General features: G+C 44.5%; 2 protein-coding genes across 3 annotated transcripts in view; both read left to right on the forward strand.

The window, feature by feature from the left end:
* cetn3 (centrin 3) overlaps positions 1–6,223 on the forward strand; it is a 20,004-nt gene extending 13,781 nt beyond the window's left edge. Inside the window, exons 5-6 of the mRNA XM_041970673.1 lie at positions 5,952–5,959; positions 6,047–6,223. Of these exons, the coding sequence (XP_041826607.1) occupies positions 5,952–5,959; positions 6,047–6,223 (185 nt within the window). The remainder of the gene's footprint in view (positions 1–5,951; positions 5,960–6,046) is intronic.
* The window catches only part of mef2ca (myocyte enhancer factor 2ca), a 32,371-nt gene continuing 18,565 nt past the window's right edge, over positions 4,131–17,936 (forward strand). For both annotated transcript variants that reach the window (XM_041970049.1, XM_041970050.1), the window contains exons 1-3: positions 4,131–4,433; positions 4,779–4,884; positions 16,194–16,338. In XM_041970049.1, coding sequence (XP_041825983.1) covers positions 16,285–16,338 — 54 coding nt within the window. In that variant the 5' untranslated portion in view covers positions 4,131–4,433; positions 4,779–4,884; positions 16,194–16,284. The remainder of the gene's footprint in view (positions 4,434–4,778; positions 4,885–16,193; positions 16,339–17,936) is intronic.

Consider the following 17,936-nt stretch of genomic DNA (forward strand, 5'->3'; position numbering starts at 1 on the left):
CATGCCAACCCCCCCCCCCCCCCCCCCCCCCCCCCCCCCCCCCCCCCCCCCCCCCCGCCGCTTCAGTGACACCTCACAGCGAAATATATGTGGACTGGCAGCAACAGGTGAACATGCTCCCCCGCCGACGTGCACTCTGCTCGTGCACAGGAGGTCACAGGGTGTGTGAATGTATGTGTGCTGGTGGGACGGAGGGCGGTGTTTGGTGTGTGGACGACCTCAGCTGCTCCGTCTGCAGACGGCTCAGATCCAGATCGGTGTCCTCCCCTCCTGTAAGCCAGCTGGTCTGGCTTCACATCGCTTCTTTACACTTTTTCCTTTTTCTTTCTAACATCTGTTCGTTTGACACAAAGGACGGAACAAGACCCACAGCTGGAGCTGCTGGGCGTCCTTCCAGGTGAGTGAGCTGGTGGAAGGCTGATGGTTGAGCTGGTGGAAGGCTGGTGGTTGAGCTGGAGGAAGGCTGGTGGTTGAGCTGGAGGAAGACTGATGGTTGAGCTGGAGGAAGGCTGGTAGCTGAGCTGGAGGAAGGCTGGTGGCTGAGCTGGAGGAAGACTGATGGTTGAGCTGGAGGAACGCTGATGGTTGAGCTGGAGGAACGCTGATGGTTGAGCTGGAGGAAGGCTGGTGGTTGAGCTGGAGGAAGGCTGATGGTTGAGCTGGAGGAAGACTGATTGTTGAGCTGGAGGAAGGCTGATGGTTGAGCTGGAGGAAGGCTGATGGTTGAGCTGGAGGAAGACTGATGGTTGAGCTGGAGGAAGACTGATGGTTGAGCTGGAGGAACGCTGGTAGCTGAGCTGGAGGAAGGCTGGTAGCTGAGCTGGAGGAAGGCTGGTGGTTGAGCTGGAGGAAGACTGATTGTTGAGCTGGAGGAAGGCTGATGGTTGAGCTGGAGGAAGGCTGATGGTTGAGCTGGAGGAAGACTGATGGTTGAGCTGGAGGAAGACTGATGGTTGAGCTGGAGGAAGGCTGGTAGCTGAGCTGGAGGAAGGCTGATGGCTGAGCTGGAGGAAGACTGATGGTTGAGCTGGAGGAAGACTGATGGTTGAGCTGGAGGAAGACTGATGGTTGAGCTGGAGGAACGCTGGTAGCTGAGCTGGAGGAAGGCTGGTGGCTGAGCTGGAGGAAGGCTGGTAGCTGAGCTGGAGGAAGGCTGGTGGTTGAGCTGGAGGAAGGCTGATGGCTGAGCTGGAGGAAGGCTGGTAGCTGAGCTGGAGGAAGGCTGGTGGCTGAGCTGGAGGAAGACTGATGGTTGAACTGGAGGAAGGCTGATGGTTGAGCTGGAGAAAGGCTGATGGTTGAGCTGGAGGAAGACTGATGGTTGAACTGGAGGAAGGCTGATGGTTGAGCTGGAGGAAGACTGATGGTTGAGCTGGAGGAAGGCTGATGGTTGAGCTGGAGGAAGGCTGATGGTTGAACTGGAGGAAGGCTGATGGTTGAGCTGGAGGAACGCTGGTAGCTGAGCTGGAGGAAGGCTGGTAGCTGAGCTGGAGGAAGGCTGGTGGTTGAGCTGGAGGAAGGCTGATGGCTGAGCTGGAGGAAGGCTGGTGGCTGAGCTGGAGGAAGACTGATGGTTGAACTGGAGGAAGGCTGATGGTTGAGCTGGAGAAAGGCTGATGGTTGAGCTGGAGGAAGACTGATGGTTGAACTGGAGGAAGGCTGATGGTTGAGCTGGAGGAAGACTGATGGTTGAACTGGAGGAAGGCTGATGGTTGAGCTGGAGGAAGGCTGGTAGCTGAGCTGGAGGAAGGCTGGTGGCTGAGCTGGAGGAAGACTGATGGTTGAACTGGAGGAAGGCTGATGGTTGAGCTGGAGAAAGGCTGATGGTTGAGCTGGAGGAAGACTGATGGTTGAACTGGAGGAAGGCTGATGGTTGAGCTGGAGGAAGACTGATGGTTGAGCTGGAGGAAGGCTGATGGTTGAGCTGGAGGAAGACTGATGGTTGAACTGGAGGAAGGCTGATGGTTGAGCTGGAGGAAGACTGATGGTTGAGCTGGAGGAAGGCTGATGGTTGAGCTGGAGGAAGGCTGGTGGTTGAGCTGGAGAAAGACTGATGGTTGAGCTGGAGGAAGGCTGGTGGTTGAGCTGGAGGAAGACTGATGGTTGAACTGGAGGAAGGCTGATGGTTGAGCTGGAGGAAGGCTGATGGTTGAGCTGGAGAAAGGCTGATGGTTGAGCTGGAGGAAGACTGATGGTTGAGCTGGAGGAAGGCTGATGGTTGAGCTGGAGGAAGGCTGATGGTTGAGCTGGAGGAAGACTGATGGTTGAGCTGGAGGAAGGCTGATGGTTGAGCTGGAGGAAGGCTGATGGTTGAGCTGGAGGAAGACTGATGGTTGAGCTGGCGGAAGACTGATGGTTGAACTGGAGGAAGGCTGATGGTTGAGCTGGAGAAAGGCTGATGGTTGAGCTGGAGGAAGACTGATGGTTGAGCTGGAGGAAGGCTGGTGGTTGAGCTGGAGAAAGGCTGATGGTTGAGCTGGAGGAAGACTGATGGTTGAGCTGGAGGAAGGCTGGTGGTTGAGCTGGAGAAAGGCTGATGGTTGAGCTGGAGGAAGGCTGATGGTTGAGCTGGAGGAAGACTGATGGTTGAGCTGGAGGAAGGCTGGTGGCTGAGCTGGAGGAAGACTGATGGTTGAACTGGAGGAAGGCTGATGGTTGAGCTGGAGGAAGGCTGGTGGTTGAGCTGGAGAAAGGCTGGTGGTTGAGCTGGAGGAAGACTGATGGTTGAACTGGAGGAAGGCTGGTGGTTGAGCTGGAGAAAGGCTGGTGGTTGAGCTGGAGGAAGACTGATGGTTGAACTGGAGGAAGGCTGGTGGTTGAGCTGGAGAAAGGCTGATGGCTGAGCTGGAGCTGGGGAGCTGGAAAGAAATGAGGTTACTTCATATAAAGTTGAAGATGAAGGAAAAACATCTTAATAAAACAGGTTAAAGTCAGAGACAGAAGGCAGAGCTAAATTAAAGCAGGAATGTTGGGGTTTAACCACTAAGCAGCAGCAGAAACAAGCAAAAACAAAAACTAAGAATCTAATTTTCTTTTTCAAAGTTCAAAGTTTCTTCTCTTAAACTTTCTAGCTGCGGGACGTCTGGCTGCCTTCAGAAGCAACTTGTATATGTGCTGACCACGAGCTAGCAGCTGGGCTTTGTGGTTAAATCTAGTTTATGTGGATCTAACTGTAAGGGTTCAGTCCTGATCTAGTCCTCATGGTTTCACCTCTGATTTTGTTGTAAGTGGTCTAGATCACTTTTTCCTCCGGCTTTCTGAAGGTCTGTTAACGTTTTTCTTTGGATATTTTCTAAGTTTGGTTCATTTCCAGTACCAGGTCTGATATCAGACCAGTTTCAGAGGAACTTGCCTCTAACCTGTGAATCTTTCAGGCAGAAAAAAGGCTCCTAAGCTAACATAGTAGCTAGTGTTGTCTTGTTAAAGTTATTTCTTATTTTAGACAAACAACGGGTCTGACTTCACTTTGTGAATACTAATATAGATACTAACTTTATTCAGCTTTAACTTAGCAGCTAATGCTAACGTAACAGCTCATGTTAACTTGTTTATGCTAATGTTGCAGCTAATGCTGTGTAGGCTAATGTAGCAGCTAACATTTCCATGTTAATGCTAACGTAACAGCTAACGTTATCCTGTTAAAGTTTAGTCCAGACCAGAGTCCAGACTAAACATGGAGAAGCAGCATTTAGCTGTTATGCTGCAAACAAATGGAACAAACTGCCAGTGGAGATTAAACTTTCCCCAAATGTAGACATTTTTAAATCCAGGTTAAAAACATTTCTTTTCTCATGCACCTATGCATGAAATCTGCACGGTAACTTTTTTAACTTATCTTACTTTTAATCATTTTAATGTAATTTATTATTTTATTGTGATTATGTGTTGATGCCTTTTACTATTTCTAAATATCTGTAATGTCTTTGTTTATGTAAAGCACTTTGAATTGTCCTGTACATGAAATGTGCTGTACAAATAAACTGCCTTGCCTAAAGTAATGTTTGCTTTTTCTAACTTTTAAATGATCTTCTCAGCACAGGTTATTTTGCTAATGCTAGATCAGACCCCATCAGACCAGGTCAGACCAGGTCAAACCAGGTCAGACCAGGTCAGGCCAGGTCAGACCAGGTCAGACCAGGTCAGACCAGGTCAAACCAGGTCAGACCAGGTCAGGCCAGACCTTTGGTGATAAAGTTTTGTCTGCTTGGTGAATAATTGTTATTTATAAATATATGACATCATCATCTGGATGTAAACAAACAAACTAAGCTCTGGTGATGGCAGCTTGTCTTTATGTAACAGACAGAATCCGGTTTGTTGTTTGTGTTTTACAGTCAGAACTGGCTCCGCCTTCATGTTTGATTAACGAACTTTGTCATGTTGGACAAAGAAAACCAGTTAAAGAATCTGGAACCAGTCTGGTTTTAACATGTGTAAGTTGGTCAGATTATTGGTGGATTGATTATCGTGGATTTAAAAACCGGTTGTATTGAACTGATTTATAGAATAAAAAAGTTCAGCTGCAGTCTGAGTTGCCTCCACTGGGGGGCAGCACCGCGCCTTTTAGTTGTGTTTTTGTTTTTAGTTTTTTTTTATAAAGTTTTTTTTTATTTATGTGGTTTTTTTTTGGGGGGGGGGGGGGGGTTGAATATTTATTTTAAAAAAATAAAACTAAAACCAGAAAAACTTCTTTAGTTTGATTTTATTTATGTTTCTGATCCACTGTTGTCTCCTCCTGCGTGTGCGTGTGACGCCTCCGCCTGCTGACGTCCATCCAGGTGCTCGCTGACAGCCGGAGAGGCGCGTGCTCCTGCAGGAGGAGACCCGTGGGTGGACTGAGCCGAGCCGCCGGACGGAGATCGGACATCCCGGACTGAGCGCGAGGTAAGCGGCCAGACGTCCGGCTGTTTGTGCGCCTGTGTGAGGACGCGGTGGGGGTGTGCGCGAGCATGATGCGGGCTGTGACAGATAAACAACAGGAAGGGAGCGGGAGGAGGGGAGGGGGGTCACAAGGACCTGCTGACTTTCTGGAGAAGTTTGCTGCCGCGGACAGGTCGAGTTTTCCGGCTGAGAGCGGCGGGAAGAGTCGGGACATTTTCCGCGAGGTTCGGGTTTCTGCAGCAGCTCAGGGTAAGACCGCGCGAGCGAAAGTCAGAAAGTGATGCAAACCATGATCCGGATCAGGATCCATCCCTGGAGGTAATCCTCACGGCCGATCGGACCTCCTGAGGGGCCCCGGGCCAGCTTCATGGTGCGTTCAGGAGCAGAGCCGACCTGGAGCAGTCTGAACATTTTAGAAAGTTATCTTCAGTTTTTTCAGATTTCTGGGTTTTTACTTGTTGATGTTTAATCGTAGAGTCGCTGGTTGGAGCATCGGTCCGGAAAGAAACTTATCTAAGGAACAGCTGCATTATTTCAAAAGGGAATTTGACTTTTCACCTTTAAATGTTTCGTGAGACCTGATCAGACTTTCTCCATTAATTCCTTCGTTTTGTGTCCACATAAAGAAAAAAAATATAAAATCTTTTCTTCTCATTTGTAGCCGCCGGTTTGATTCCTATAAAGTCGCTTATTGACTCAGCTTCATCGTTTTCAGCTTTTCAGATTAAAAACAAGATTTTTCCGTCTCAGTATTACAAAGTTTTAGTTTAAATCTGCAGAAAAGATGCAAACGGGAAGAAAAGGGATCCGTTTGTGGTTAAAACGTCAGAAAGTGGAAAAACAAACCAAGAAAAGTCCGTTTTTAGATGTTAAACTAGACATTTAGATAGATAGATAGATAGATAGAAGTACTTTATTCATCCCAAGCTGGGAAATTTAGGTGTTGCAGCGGTACAGTCATTTATTTTACCAGCGCTGCTCATCTTCAGCTGCTGGTGTTAATAAAACGTCTTGGATGATCATGTTTAGATCCCTGACCCATGCTTGGTTCGTTTTCTGGAGTTAAAAGCTAAACCAGGTCTGAGCTCCGGTCCTCCTGCTGAAGAAGCTGCTGGACGGTTTATTTCCTGAGCACCAGCCACCAGCTGATCGTCTCTGCTTACAGGAGGACGTTCCTAAAGACACATGGGACGTCTCAGACCTCAGACGGCCTTTTAATCTGCAGCAGCTCCAGAGCCTGCTGGCACTGCCTCCGTTCATCCTCCCCAACATCAGCTCGCTGACACGAAATCAGCTCATGAGCTGCTTTTCCACCAAAAGTTCCAGGAACTGTTACTCATGAGCAGAAACTTTCCCAAAGTCCAGCCATCACACGAGTTTCTGTATCAGAGCCAAAGTCCTGACCGGACTCACTGGAATTCCTGCTTAACATTTACATGCAGCATTCACCCGATCCCGGCTGATCCCGGCTGTTCCCGGCTGATCCCGGCTGTTCCCGGCTGTTCCCGGTTGATCCCGGTTCCTCTGACATGCAGAGCTAAGCTGCTCCTTCTCTGTTTGTCATCTGATGGAAACCTAAGAGGTTGGATTGTCCGGATAGAAAACGAGAACCCACCCATTGAAGACCACCAAACAACTTCTTAAAAATTCCATGTTTTTCAGGAACTAAAAGTTTCCTTTGGACCGTTTTCTGAAGCAGAACCAGGTGATGTGACGGTGTGATGAAGTATTGCTCAGAAGCCACCACTTTCTTCCGTTGTCATGGTGATGAGTTGTGATGGTGTCACTCTCTGAATACACCGCACGCATCACGAACCTTCCCTGCACAGGTTTTCCATGTAGCCGTTGAACATGTTGACCGAGGTGGGGAAAAAGTTCCCGATTCCTTTCGCTCCACTTTGAAAACAAATGTGAGCCTCCACGTAGCGTCGCGTCGTCTGACGCCACTCAAAGCGTACAGCATAGAATTACACTAACTAGATCTGCACCTACGGCAGCATGTGCGGCTCGAGGGTGGACACAAGGCCGCGATCCCGGAGGGCCCAGGCCCGGATAAAGGCAGAGGGTTGCGGCAGGAAGGGCACATCCCACGACCCTCCATCCCAGGTCAGATGGACACAGATGATTTGCTGGCGACTCTTGAAGGGAAAAGCTGAAAGGAAGAAGAAGGTCTGCGCCTATGGATCGGGCTGTTGTCAGGATAGTGATCTAGAAATTCATCCAGAGCGGATCGGTGCATCCCTGTTCGTTGGGGATTACAGAAGTCTGATTGGTTCTTGATCAGTTGTGTAAAATGTGGGACGAATGCTGTGTTTTGGTGACATGTTTGTACTTTCAGGCTTGCAGTATTGTTCCGTACCTGTAGTTTTATTTGTACGGTACTTGTTACGTTTACAGTCGACTGAACTGATGTCCCTTTCCTCGCTCTGTAGCGTTGCCTTAAGGGGCCCAGTGCTGCATGTTGATGCACATGTTCGGTGGCTCTTGGCTGCTGGCTCTTCTGATGGCTCTGCTGATACCTTCTAAATGGAGGGTTTGTTGTAAACCAACAGAAGCCGGACGCCTCAGAGGCGGTATGGCTGCATTGCGCTTCATGTTCTCTTGGTGGAGATGAAGTACATTCGCAAGAAAGCGCTGCAGGCTGCGATCACACAGAGGAGGTCTGTGTGGGACTCCCTGAAGTGGTGGTCACATGGTTACACAACCACAATCAGCTGTTGATCGCTGCACCTGCTTTATCAGCAGGGTTATCTGTGTCACTAATTGATGGTAAATCAGTTTAATTGTAGAGTTTACTGATCTGGTGAAGTATCAGAGAGATCTTGAAAGGAGCTGTGATCAGTGGGTTGAAATGATGCTAGTGTTTGGAGATTCATCTCCATCCTCTGGGCAGAAACACGTCTTCAGGGGGTAAAAACCCAGCTGATATGGTGGAGAAGTTTGAGGTCGTGGAACCATCGTGGAACCACAAATGAGAACCGTCTGGACGGAAAGAGACAGAACCCGATGGTGGTCTAGAAGGATTTAAACTCCAGACCCAGAAGTTTCTCTACAGGCAGGGTTAGACACCTGACTTTGAATCAAGAAGAAATGGGAAAGAAAAGGGGCCCAGAGCGGAGCCTTGGGGCACTCCTCTGGAAAAGTAATAAAACATAGATGTGAAAACCATGGCAGGATTCCCTCATCCATAGACGTAGATGAGGAAACTGTGGGTCTGGTAAACCTGATTAAGAACAATTTAAGTGTTATATCAACTAAAATGGTCAATAACAGATTTAAATTTGGGACAAATTCCCATCGATGAGCAGGTTGTTTAATTATATTGTGTATACATATGTATATATATATATATATATATATATATATATATATATACTATATGAACCATTTTGTAGCAGCTTTTAATCCCAGTATAAACCAGTCTGTAGCAGCTTTTAATCCCAGTATAAACCAGTCTGTAGCAGTTTTTAATCCCAGTATAAACCAGTGTGTAGCAGCTTTTAATCCCAGTATAAACCAGTCTGTAGCAGCTTTTAATCCCAGTATAAACCAGTCTGTAACAGCTTTTAATCCCAGTATAAACCAGTCTGTAGCAGCTTTTAATCCCAGTATAAACCAGTGTGTAGCAGCTTTTAATCCCAGTATAAACCAGTCTGTAACAGCTTTTAATCCCAGTATAAACCAGTGTGTAGCAGCTTTTAATCCCAGTATAAACCAGTCTGTAGCAGCTTTTAATCCCAGTATAAACCAGTGTGTAGCAGCTTTTAATCCCAGTATAAACCAGTGTGTAGCAGCTTTTAATCCCAGTATAAACCAGTGTGTAGCAGCTTTTAATCCCAGTATAAACCAGTGTGTAGCAGCTTTTAATCCCAGTATAAACCAGTCTGTAGCGGCTTTTAATCCCAGTATAAACCAGTCTGTAGCGGTTTTTAATCCCAGTATAAACCAGTGTGTAGCAGCTTTTAATCCCAGTATAAACCAGTGTGTAGCAGCTTTTAATCCCAGTATAAACCAGTCTGTAGCGGCTTTTAATCCCAGTATAAACCAGTCTGTAGCGGCTTTTAATCCCAGTATAAACCAGTGTGTAGCGGCTTTTAATCCCAGTATAAAGCAGTCTGTAGCGGCTTTTAATCCCAGTATAAAGCAGTCTGTAGTGGCTTTTAATCCCAGTATAAAGCAGTCTGTAGCGGCTTTTAATCCCAGTATAAACCAGTCTGTAGCGGCTTTTAATCCCAGTATGAACCAGTCTGTAGCAGCTTTTAATCCCAGTATAAACCAGTGTGTAGCAGCTTTTAATCCCAGTATAAACCAGTGTGTAGCGGCTTTTAATCCCAGTATAAACCAGTCTGTAGCAGCTTTTAATCCCAGTATAAACCAGTGTGTAGCAGCTTTTAATCCCAGTATAAACCAGTGTGTAGCAGCTTTTAATCCCAGTATAAACCAGTGTGTAACAGCTTTTAATCCCAGTATAAACCAGTCTGTAGCAGCTTTTAATCCCAGTATAAACTAGTCTGTAGCAGCTTTTAATCCCAGTATAAACCAGTGTGTAGCAGCTTTTAATCCCAGTATAAACCAGTCTGTAGCAGCTTTTAATCCCAGTATAAACCAGTGTGTAGCAGCTTTTAATCCCATTATAAACCAGTCTGTAGCAGCTTTTAATCTCAGTATAAACCAGTCTGTAACAGCTTTTAATCCCAGTATAAACCAGTCTGTAACAGCTTTTAATCTCAGTATAAACCAGTCTGTAACAGCTTTAAATCCCAGTATAAACCAGTCTGTAGCAGCTTTTAATCCCAGTATAAACCAGTCTGTAGCAGCTTTTAATCCCAGTATAAACCAGTCTGTAGCAGCTTTTAATCCCAGTATAAACCAGTCTGTAACAGCTTTTAATCCCAGTATAAACCAGTCTGTAGCAGCTTTTAATCCCAGTATAAACCAGTCTGTAGCAGCTTTTAATCCCAGTATAAACCAGTCTGTAACAGCTTTTAATCTCAGTATAAACCAGTCTGTAACAGCTTTTAATCCCAGTATAAACCAGTGTGTAACAGCTTTTAATCTCAGTATAAACCAGTCTGTAACAGCTTTAAATCCCAGTATAAACCAGTCTGTAGCAGCTTTTAATCCCAGTATAAACCAGTCTGTAACAGCTTTTAATCCCAGTATAAACCAGTCTGTAGCAACTTTTAATCCCAGTGTAAACCAGTGTTTAGCAGCTTTTAATCCCAGTATAAACCAGTGTGTAACAGCTTTTAATCTCAGTATAAACCAGTCTGTAACAGCTTTTAATCTCAGTATAAACCAGTCTGTAACAGCTTTTAATCTCAGTATAAACCAGTCTGTAACAGCTTTTAATCTCAGTATAAACCAGTCTGTAACAGCTTTTAATCTCAGTATAAACCAGTCTGTAGCAGCTTTTAATCCCAGTATAAACCAGTCTGTAACAGCTTTTAATCCCAGTGTAAACCAGTCTGTAACAGCTTTTAATCTCAGTATAAACCAGTCTGTAACAGCTTTTAATCCCAGTGTAAACCAGTCTGTAACAGCTTTTAATCTCAGTATAAACCAGTCTGTAGCAGCTTTTAATCCCAGTATAAACCAGTCTGTAGCAACTTTTAATCCCAGTGTAAACCAGTCTGTAACAGCTTTTAATCTCAGTATAAACCAGTCTGTAACAGCTTTTAATCTCAGTATAAACCAGTCTGTAGCAACTTTTAATCCCAGTGTAAACCAGTCTGTAACAGCTTTTAATCTCAGTATAAACCAGTCTGTAACAGCTTTTAATCCCAGTATAAACCAGTGTGTAACAGCTTTTAATCTCAGTATAAACCAGTCTGTAACAGCTTTAAATCCCAGTATAAACCAGTCTGTAGCAGCTTTTAATCCCAGTATAAACCAGTCTGTAACAGCTTTTAATCCCAGTATAAACCAGTCTGTAGCAGCTTTTAATCCCAGTATAAACCAGTGTGTAGCAGCTTTTAATTCCAGTATAAACCAGTCTGTAACAGCTTTTAATCCCAGTATAAACCGGTCTGTAACAGCTTTAATCCCAGTATAAACCAGTCTGTAGCAGCTTTTAATCCCAGTATAAACCAGTGTGTAGCAGCTGTCAGACTGGGAGGTAAAATGATGTAAAATGAATGTATGAATAGATGTAGCAGCATAAAGGTCGACCAGAAGAAGAAAGCAGAATTTATTACTAACAGAACTTTGTAGAAATAACACACAGACCAACAGTGACCAAACCTTTTCTCATCTCATCGTTCTCTCAAGTTTTGGCTTTCAGGAGAAAAAATATTGTTATTGAAACAAACACACAACAGAAACTATTTCCATGTTTCCACTTTTTCCTCATTTCCAGTACATTTAGTGGCTGGATTGTAAACCTCCTGGACGGGATAGAAATTCCTGGATAACTTCCGTAGGTGACCTGAAGGGTAGCTATCCATCACAGGTCACCCCACAGAGCTACACACCACCAGTAGACGCTGATGATGGTGGAGGAGACCTGCTGGAGGTTAAAGGGTTAATAACTACAGATTTTCACCATCAGTAAGTTCTCAGTTCCAGGTGTAAGGACTCCTCAGCTCCTCCTCCCATCCCCTCCTCTGATTTCCATCCGTCTGTAGTTTGAGGTAAAAAGTTCACTCCTGTATTTTTGGACTCCTGCTTCACGCTCTATAAATAGACGGGCTGTGTGTGCGTGGGTGGAGGCTTGCCGTCATCCTGGAAACGATCAAACTGCTCCTTTAAAGCTCTGAGCGTGTGTGTCTAAACCGTGTTGTGGCGTGGTGCTGCAGCGAGGAGGCGGCGTGACTCACGCAGCAGATATTCATGTAATGCCTGAGCGGCGTCACGCCGAGGAAGACTCCGGTACAGTCACAGAAATGATGCATTCTGGTTTCATGTCAGGATGTGTCAGTGAACGCAGCACAGAGCTGATTAACTGATGCTTCTGTTGGTGGGAAAGTAAAGCGCTGAGTCTGCAGACCAGATAAAACAAGCTCCGATGGATGGATTACTCTGACGTAGCATGAATCTGCCTCCTCAGTTTAACACTAACACCGAGTTGTTTAGTAAATTAAAGCAGGTCATCGGGTTTTCTGCAGGAAGGATGACAGCCGAGTCTGAGCAAAGACTAATGCCGTTAGCATGAAGCAGCTGTTTTAAGAAGCTCGTTTATAATAAAATACAAAAGGCAAATATTTGTAAGTGATAAAGATTTTGTGCATTTCTTTTATTCTAACTAGAATATTTGTAATTATTTGAGTCCATCTGAATGTTTTGAGGTCAAACCAGATTGTTTAGAGTTTTAAGGTTTTTACTTGGGTCAGTTTTCTCCTTTCTGGTTCATCCTGGCTGCGTTTCCACATATGGGAGCAGTTTTATCTAGGAAAGGTTTTCTCTTGAAGAACTTTGACGTTCTAATTCCAGTTTTTCTTAAAGGACAACGGGACAATTTGTCCACCTGTTCAGGCCCTTAAAGGACAAAAAAGTCCTGTCTCAAAAACAACTATACAACTATACTATGCTTTACAGATTAATATTTTATTCACTTTTTTCCCCAAACCTTTTAATCAACTTCAGTCATAGATAGACAGATGGATGGGCGGGCGGGCGGGCGGACAGATAGCTCTTACTACCTTTATGGATCAGTTTTTTGATCCTGCTGGCATCCCTGGAGCTCATGCTGCTCCCCCAGCACAACACAGCATACATGATGGCACTGCCCACCACAGACTGGAAGAACCAGTTTGACCATGTGATCAAACTGGTATTTAAAGGGTTAAAATAATTAGAATAATTAGACATCTGGTAGTTTCATTAGGACTGAAGTTGACTGAAGGACCTGAGCAATAAAATGATATTAATTTGTTGTGTGTTTATGTGTGTGTTTTTGGGGAGAGGACTTTTTTGTCCTCTAAGAGTCTGAACGGGAGTAAATTACAGTGACACACATGAGTTTAAGCCGTCAGAAGTTTCTGAGTTTACATCTACGTATTTCTGCAGCTCAGATTTATAACAGAGTTTACCAACTTAGTTAAACTTCAGTTAACGGTTTAATGTTCACACCAAGAAAGAAGCAAAGGGGACATTTTTATTTGCATTTTTCTCACACAAAGAAGAATTAATGTTAAATAACTTAAATTACATTATCTTTAATTACTTAATTAAATTAAATAAATTTATTTAATTAAATAAAATTGTAACACATGGTTGAGATAACAGTTAATAACAGGGATATGTTCCAAACTAAAAATAGAAATGGAAAACAAACCTTTGCTTTCGGCATTAATGACCCCAAACCCAGTGGTTACGTCTCAGGCAGGTTGATTTAAACTCATAATTAATAAGCAAATGGTTCTTATTGCTTCATAGCGTCCTGGTTCTGGAGTAATTCAGTCTCACGATGAGGAAGATGATGGTAATCGAGCAGCAGAAGAAGACGACGTGTTCTGACTGAAGAGACGTGTCTTCAGGGAGCACCTTTGTCATCTCTAATCCTCTGTTATTATTGATTTTAATTTATTTTGTTTTGTTTTTACATTTTTCTTTGTTTTTATCTTTACCCTGTCCTGTCAAGCACGGTGGCAGCAGAATGATGGTCGGGCTGCTGTTTGCTTTGCCAAGGGAAGCTTTATGGGTATAAGGCTCCTCTTGATGCTTAAATATTATTAGACCTAGTTTCCTGATACGGTTCTATATCGACTTTTTTAACAACATCTGATATCTGGGAGTAATCAGATTACTGTAAAATCTGATAGTCAGTGGTGTGAAGGTTTCATTTTATTTATTTAACAGTGACAGCACATATTAAGAAACAAAGATAAAATCAGTGTAAATATGCCAGGGTTAGCCTAAAGGCTAATTTTCACCCGTTGTCCCTGGCCAGATCTTCCAAGGCTGCCTGGTAACTAATAAAACATTATAAAAACACACTATGAACACACACATGCACAATTACTAAAATGGTACATAATCAGTAACAAACCCACAAGACACACAGACCATAGTTTCATGCAACATCCAGATAATAAAAACACACATTAAGAATAAAAACAACATTAATGTTGACAAATATAGGTATCAATAAGCCACTTTTTTGTGGTGGAGCTGAATGACTGGTAAGTGTCAAGTTGTCTGATATGACTTGGAATAGAGTTCAACTGCTGGGAGGCTCTGATTGAGAAGACGGACAGACTGAAAGCACTAGTCCCAGATGGAATAATAATCCCCTCGTCACTCCTCTCGTAATCCGAAGTGAGTCCGATCTTTTACCTACAAAGTCAGTGAGTATGGGGGAAGCCAGACCATGAAGGATTTTGTAAACAAGACATATATTTGTATACTTTATCAAATTCTCCCAACTCAGAAGGTTCTATTTATTAAGTATTTAACAGTGATGGTAACTGTGAGGTTTGTTGTCAAGAGTTTTCATATTCTGTTTGTATAATGTTTCAAAGGTTTGAGAGTGGTAGAATTGGCCTGTGACCAGCTCGTCAAACAGTATGTCATGTATGAAATAATCATTGAATGCATGAACATTTTAGCTGCCTCAGTAGACATACAGTGTCTTACAGATCTAAAATTGGCTAGGTTAAATTTAATTAATTTCCAAACATTTTTTACCTGAGCCCTAAAGTCAAGGTTGTAGTCTAGCGCAGTATCCTAAATACTTAAATTCATTACCACCTGTAACCTTTCTCCTCTGACAAAAACATCTGGTTCTGAAATATTATTTTCCTTGGTGAAGAACATCCCAGCAGTTTTGGGCACATTTTGTTGTAGACAACACTGAGTGAGCCATTTTGTTACCTTGACCAAAGCATTTGTGGGTTTGGACTAGTGCAGCATATTCTTTAGTACTGCCATGCACATACAATACTGTATCATCAGCATACAATTTGATCTCAGTCTTAGAGCATAGAGATGGCAAATCATGTATATATCAGCTAAATAATAATGGGCCTAATATGGTATGGTTTGTAATTAACTCCAAAAAGAACTGAAACCACGTCCAAGTATGACTTAAAAAAATGGCACAGGCTGATGATTTGTAACGTGTACAGGGATGGAAACGTGGTGAAGTGAGACGAGTGTACAGGGATGGAAACATGGTGAAGTGGGACAAGTGTACAGGGATGGAAACGTGGTGAAGTGGGACGGGTGTATAGGGATGGAAACGTGGTGAAGTGGGACGGGTGTATAGGGATGGAAACGTGGTGAAGTGGGACGAGTGTACAGGGATGGAAACGAAGTGAGACGAGTGTACAGGGATGGAAACATGGTGAAGTGGGACAAGTGTACAGGGATGGAAACGTGGTGAAGTGCGACGCATGTACAGGGATGGAAACGTGGTGAAGTGGGACGGGTGTACAGGGATGGAAACGTGGTGAAGTGGGACGAGTGTACAGGGATGGAAACGTGGTGAAGTGGGACGAGTGTACAGGGATGGAAACGTGGTGAAGTGGGACGGGTGTACAGGGATGGAAACGTGGTGAAGTGGGACGGGTGTACAGGGATGGAAACGTGGTGAAGTGGGACGGGTGTAGAGGGATGGAAACGTGGTGAAGTGGGACGAGTGTACAGGGATGGAAACGTGGTGAAGTGGGACGGGTGTAGAGGGATGGAAACGTGGTGAAGTGGGACGAGTGTACAGGGATGGAAACATGGTGAAGTGGGACGGGTGTAGAGGGATGGAAACGTGGTGAAGTGGGACGGGTGTAGAGGGATGGAAACGTGGTGAAGTGGGACGAGTGTACAGGGATGGAAACGTGGTGAAGTGGGACGAGTGTACAGGGATGGAAACATGGTGAAGTGGGACGGGTGTACAGGGATGGAAACGTGGTGAAGTGGGACGAGTGTACAGGGATGGAAACGTGGTGAAGTGGGATGGTGGCTCTAGGGTAGTATGGGTTAATGGGAATGAGGATGTGAAATTACTGCTGTAAAACATATTATTTTTTCTCTTTGCTACACCATGTCTTTATTTTCCGCAGGGATTCGTGGCACTTAAGAAACAGGAAGATTGTAAAGGGGTGATTATCGGAGCAGGGCTCTGATTTAAGACGTCCTCACGTCTGCTTTTTGATGTTAACTCGTGCAGGATGAAGCCTGACTAACTCGTGTAAGAAGCTGGGGACTGTGCACACACAATCCATCAGATGTCACATCCATGAGTTGTTTGGTCATCATTTCATTTGGTTTCCGTGGAAACGGGTTGACGGTGACATCTGACAACCAGTTCCTCCTTTGATGTGTCTTCCTGATGCTGGTCTGGGTTCAGATAAGCTGACCTGGTTTTTCCTCCACAGGTTTGTTCCAGATATCCTAGCCGGACCGAGAACACAGCGTGGGAAGACCGGGACGTCAACAGAAGGAGCCGGGAGAGGAAAAGCAGCGGAGATGGGGAGGAAAAAGATTCAGATCGCTCGGATCATGGATGAGCGGAACAGACATGTAAGCCAACACCATGCCACACTGGGATCCAGTAAACAAAAACAGTAAAAGTTAACAAGCCAGTCTGAAACCAGATGATTTTACTGTCTGCTCGTCTGCAGCTCAGATCCATCAGGCCGGTTGGACTGGTTCAAACCAAGCCAACTTTATTTATAAAGCACTGCAAAACAGCAGCTACTGAACATAGACGACATTTCATACGTCACATCAGACAGAAATGAAACAGAAACAATAAAAGAAATGGAACAACTACAGGAAAACCGAGAGCTTAAATACTGAGGGAGCTAATTAGAAGCAGGTGAGACCAGGAAGCAGAGACCAGGAAGCTGAGACCAGAAGGCAGAGACCAGGAAGCAGAGACCAGAAGGCAGAGACCAGGAAGCAGAGACCAGGAAGTAAAGACCAGGAAGTAAAGACCAGAAGGCAGAGACCAGGAAGCAGAGACCAGGAAGTAAAGACCAGAGAGCAGAGACCAGGAAGTAGAGACCAGGAAGTAGAGACCAGGAAGTAGAGACCAGAAGGCAGAGACCAGGAAGCAGAGACCAGGAAGTAGAGACCAGAAGGCAGAGACCAGGAAGCAGAGACCAGGAAGTAGAGACCAGAAGGCAGAGACCAGGAAGCAGAGACCAGAAGGCAGAGACCAGGAAGTAGAGCGAACAGGATGCACAAGGAGAAAAACTACAAAATAAAACAGGAAAGACTGGAAACTGTAAGTATTAGAACTAAAAGACGAGGGCGACGTCTAAGCAGGAGGGGATGCAGGTCTGTGTTTTATCCACATGTCCTGTTTTTCTGGGTTAAACATGATGTTCCATGTAGATGGAATTAAACCTGGTTAAAGTTCAGAAGGTTCAGCTCATCTTCTCACCTGGAGGCGACGCCTCAGTTTAGATGAAAATAAAAATACGGTTAGAAAATACAGAGAAAAAGACTGGAATACACTACAATTAAATATTAAACAAATGAATAAATATAAATGTATATAAAGTCCAATCAGGAGCAGCCAGTACGTAAACAGGAAGTTGTATTTCTGTCTGTCTGCGATTTAAAGGTTCAGCTTCGACTTTCATCTTTACGTTAAAAAACAAAAACGTGAACCAAAAATAAAAAATAATTCTTGTATTTTAATGGTTAGTTCAAATAAAATATATATTTATTAGTTAATTTACAACAACAGGAGGCATTTAGACGCATCCGGATTCTGGTCTGGTTCACACCCAGCGCCGCGGTTCTTCCGGCTGAGGGATCCATGAGTAACGAGGCATCCACAGGACGGGGGGTTACTCTCTACCTGTTTTGACAGGAAGCGCAGTGCATGTGCTTCCTGACCCGTGACAGGCGGGACCGACTTGGACCGACGTTTCTGTGCTGCTGGCTGGAACCGTCGGTTCAGACTTTTATTGTAAATAATTATTATTATTAGTTTGATCCTCAGGACAGTCCAGAGGTTCTAGATTTTTCTAGTTATTTCCACACAGATTAAACCTCAGACTCACATGAAGCATCAGTAGCTACAGCTTCATTTTATGTGATAATGCAGTTTAAGGCTTTAAAACTTAAACCCGTTAATTTTTTTTTTCTTCTTTTCAATAAACGTG

This window comes from Melanotaenia boesemani, chromosome 19 (genome assembly GCF_017639745.1).
Source record: "Melanotaenia boesemani isolate fMelBoe1 chromosome 19, fMelBoe1.pri, whole genome shotgun sequence".
NCBI lineage: Eukaryota > Metazoa > Chordata > Actinopteri > Atheriniformes > Melanotaeniidae > Melanotaenia > Melanotaenia boesemani.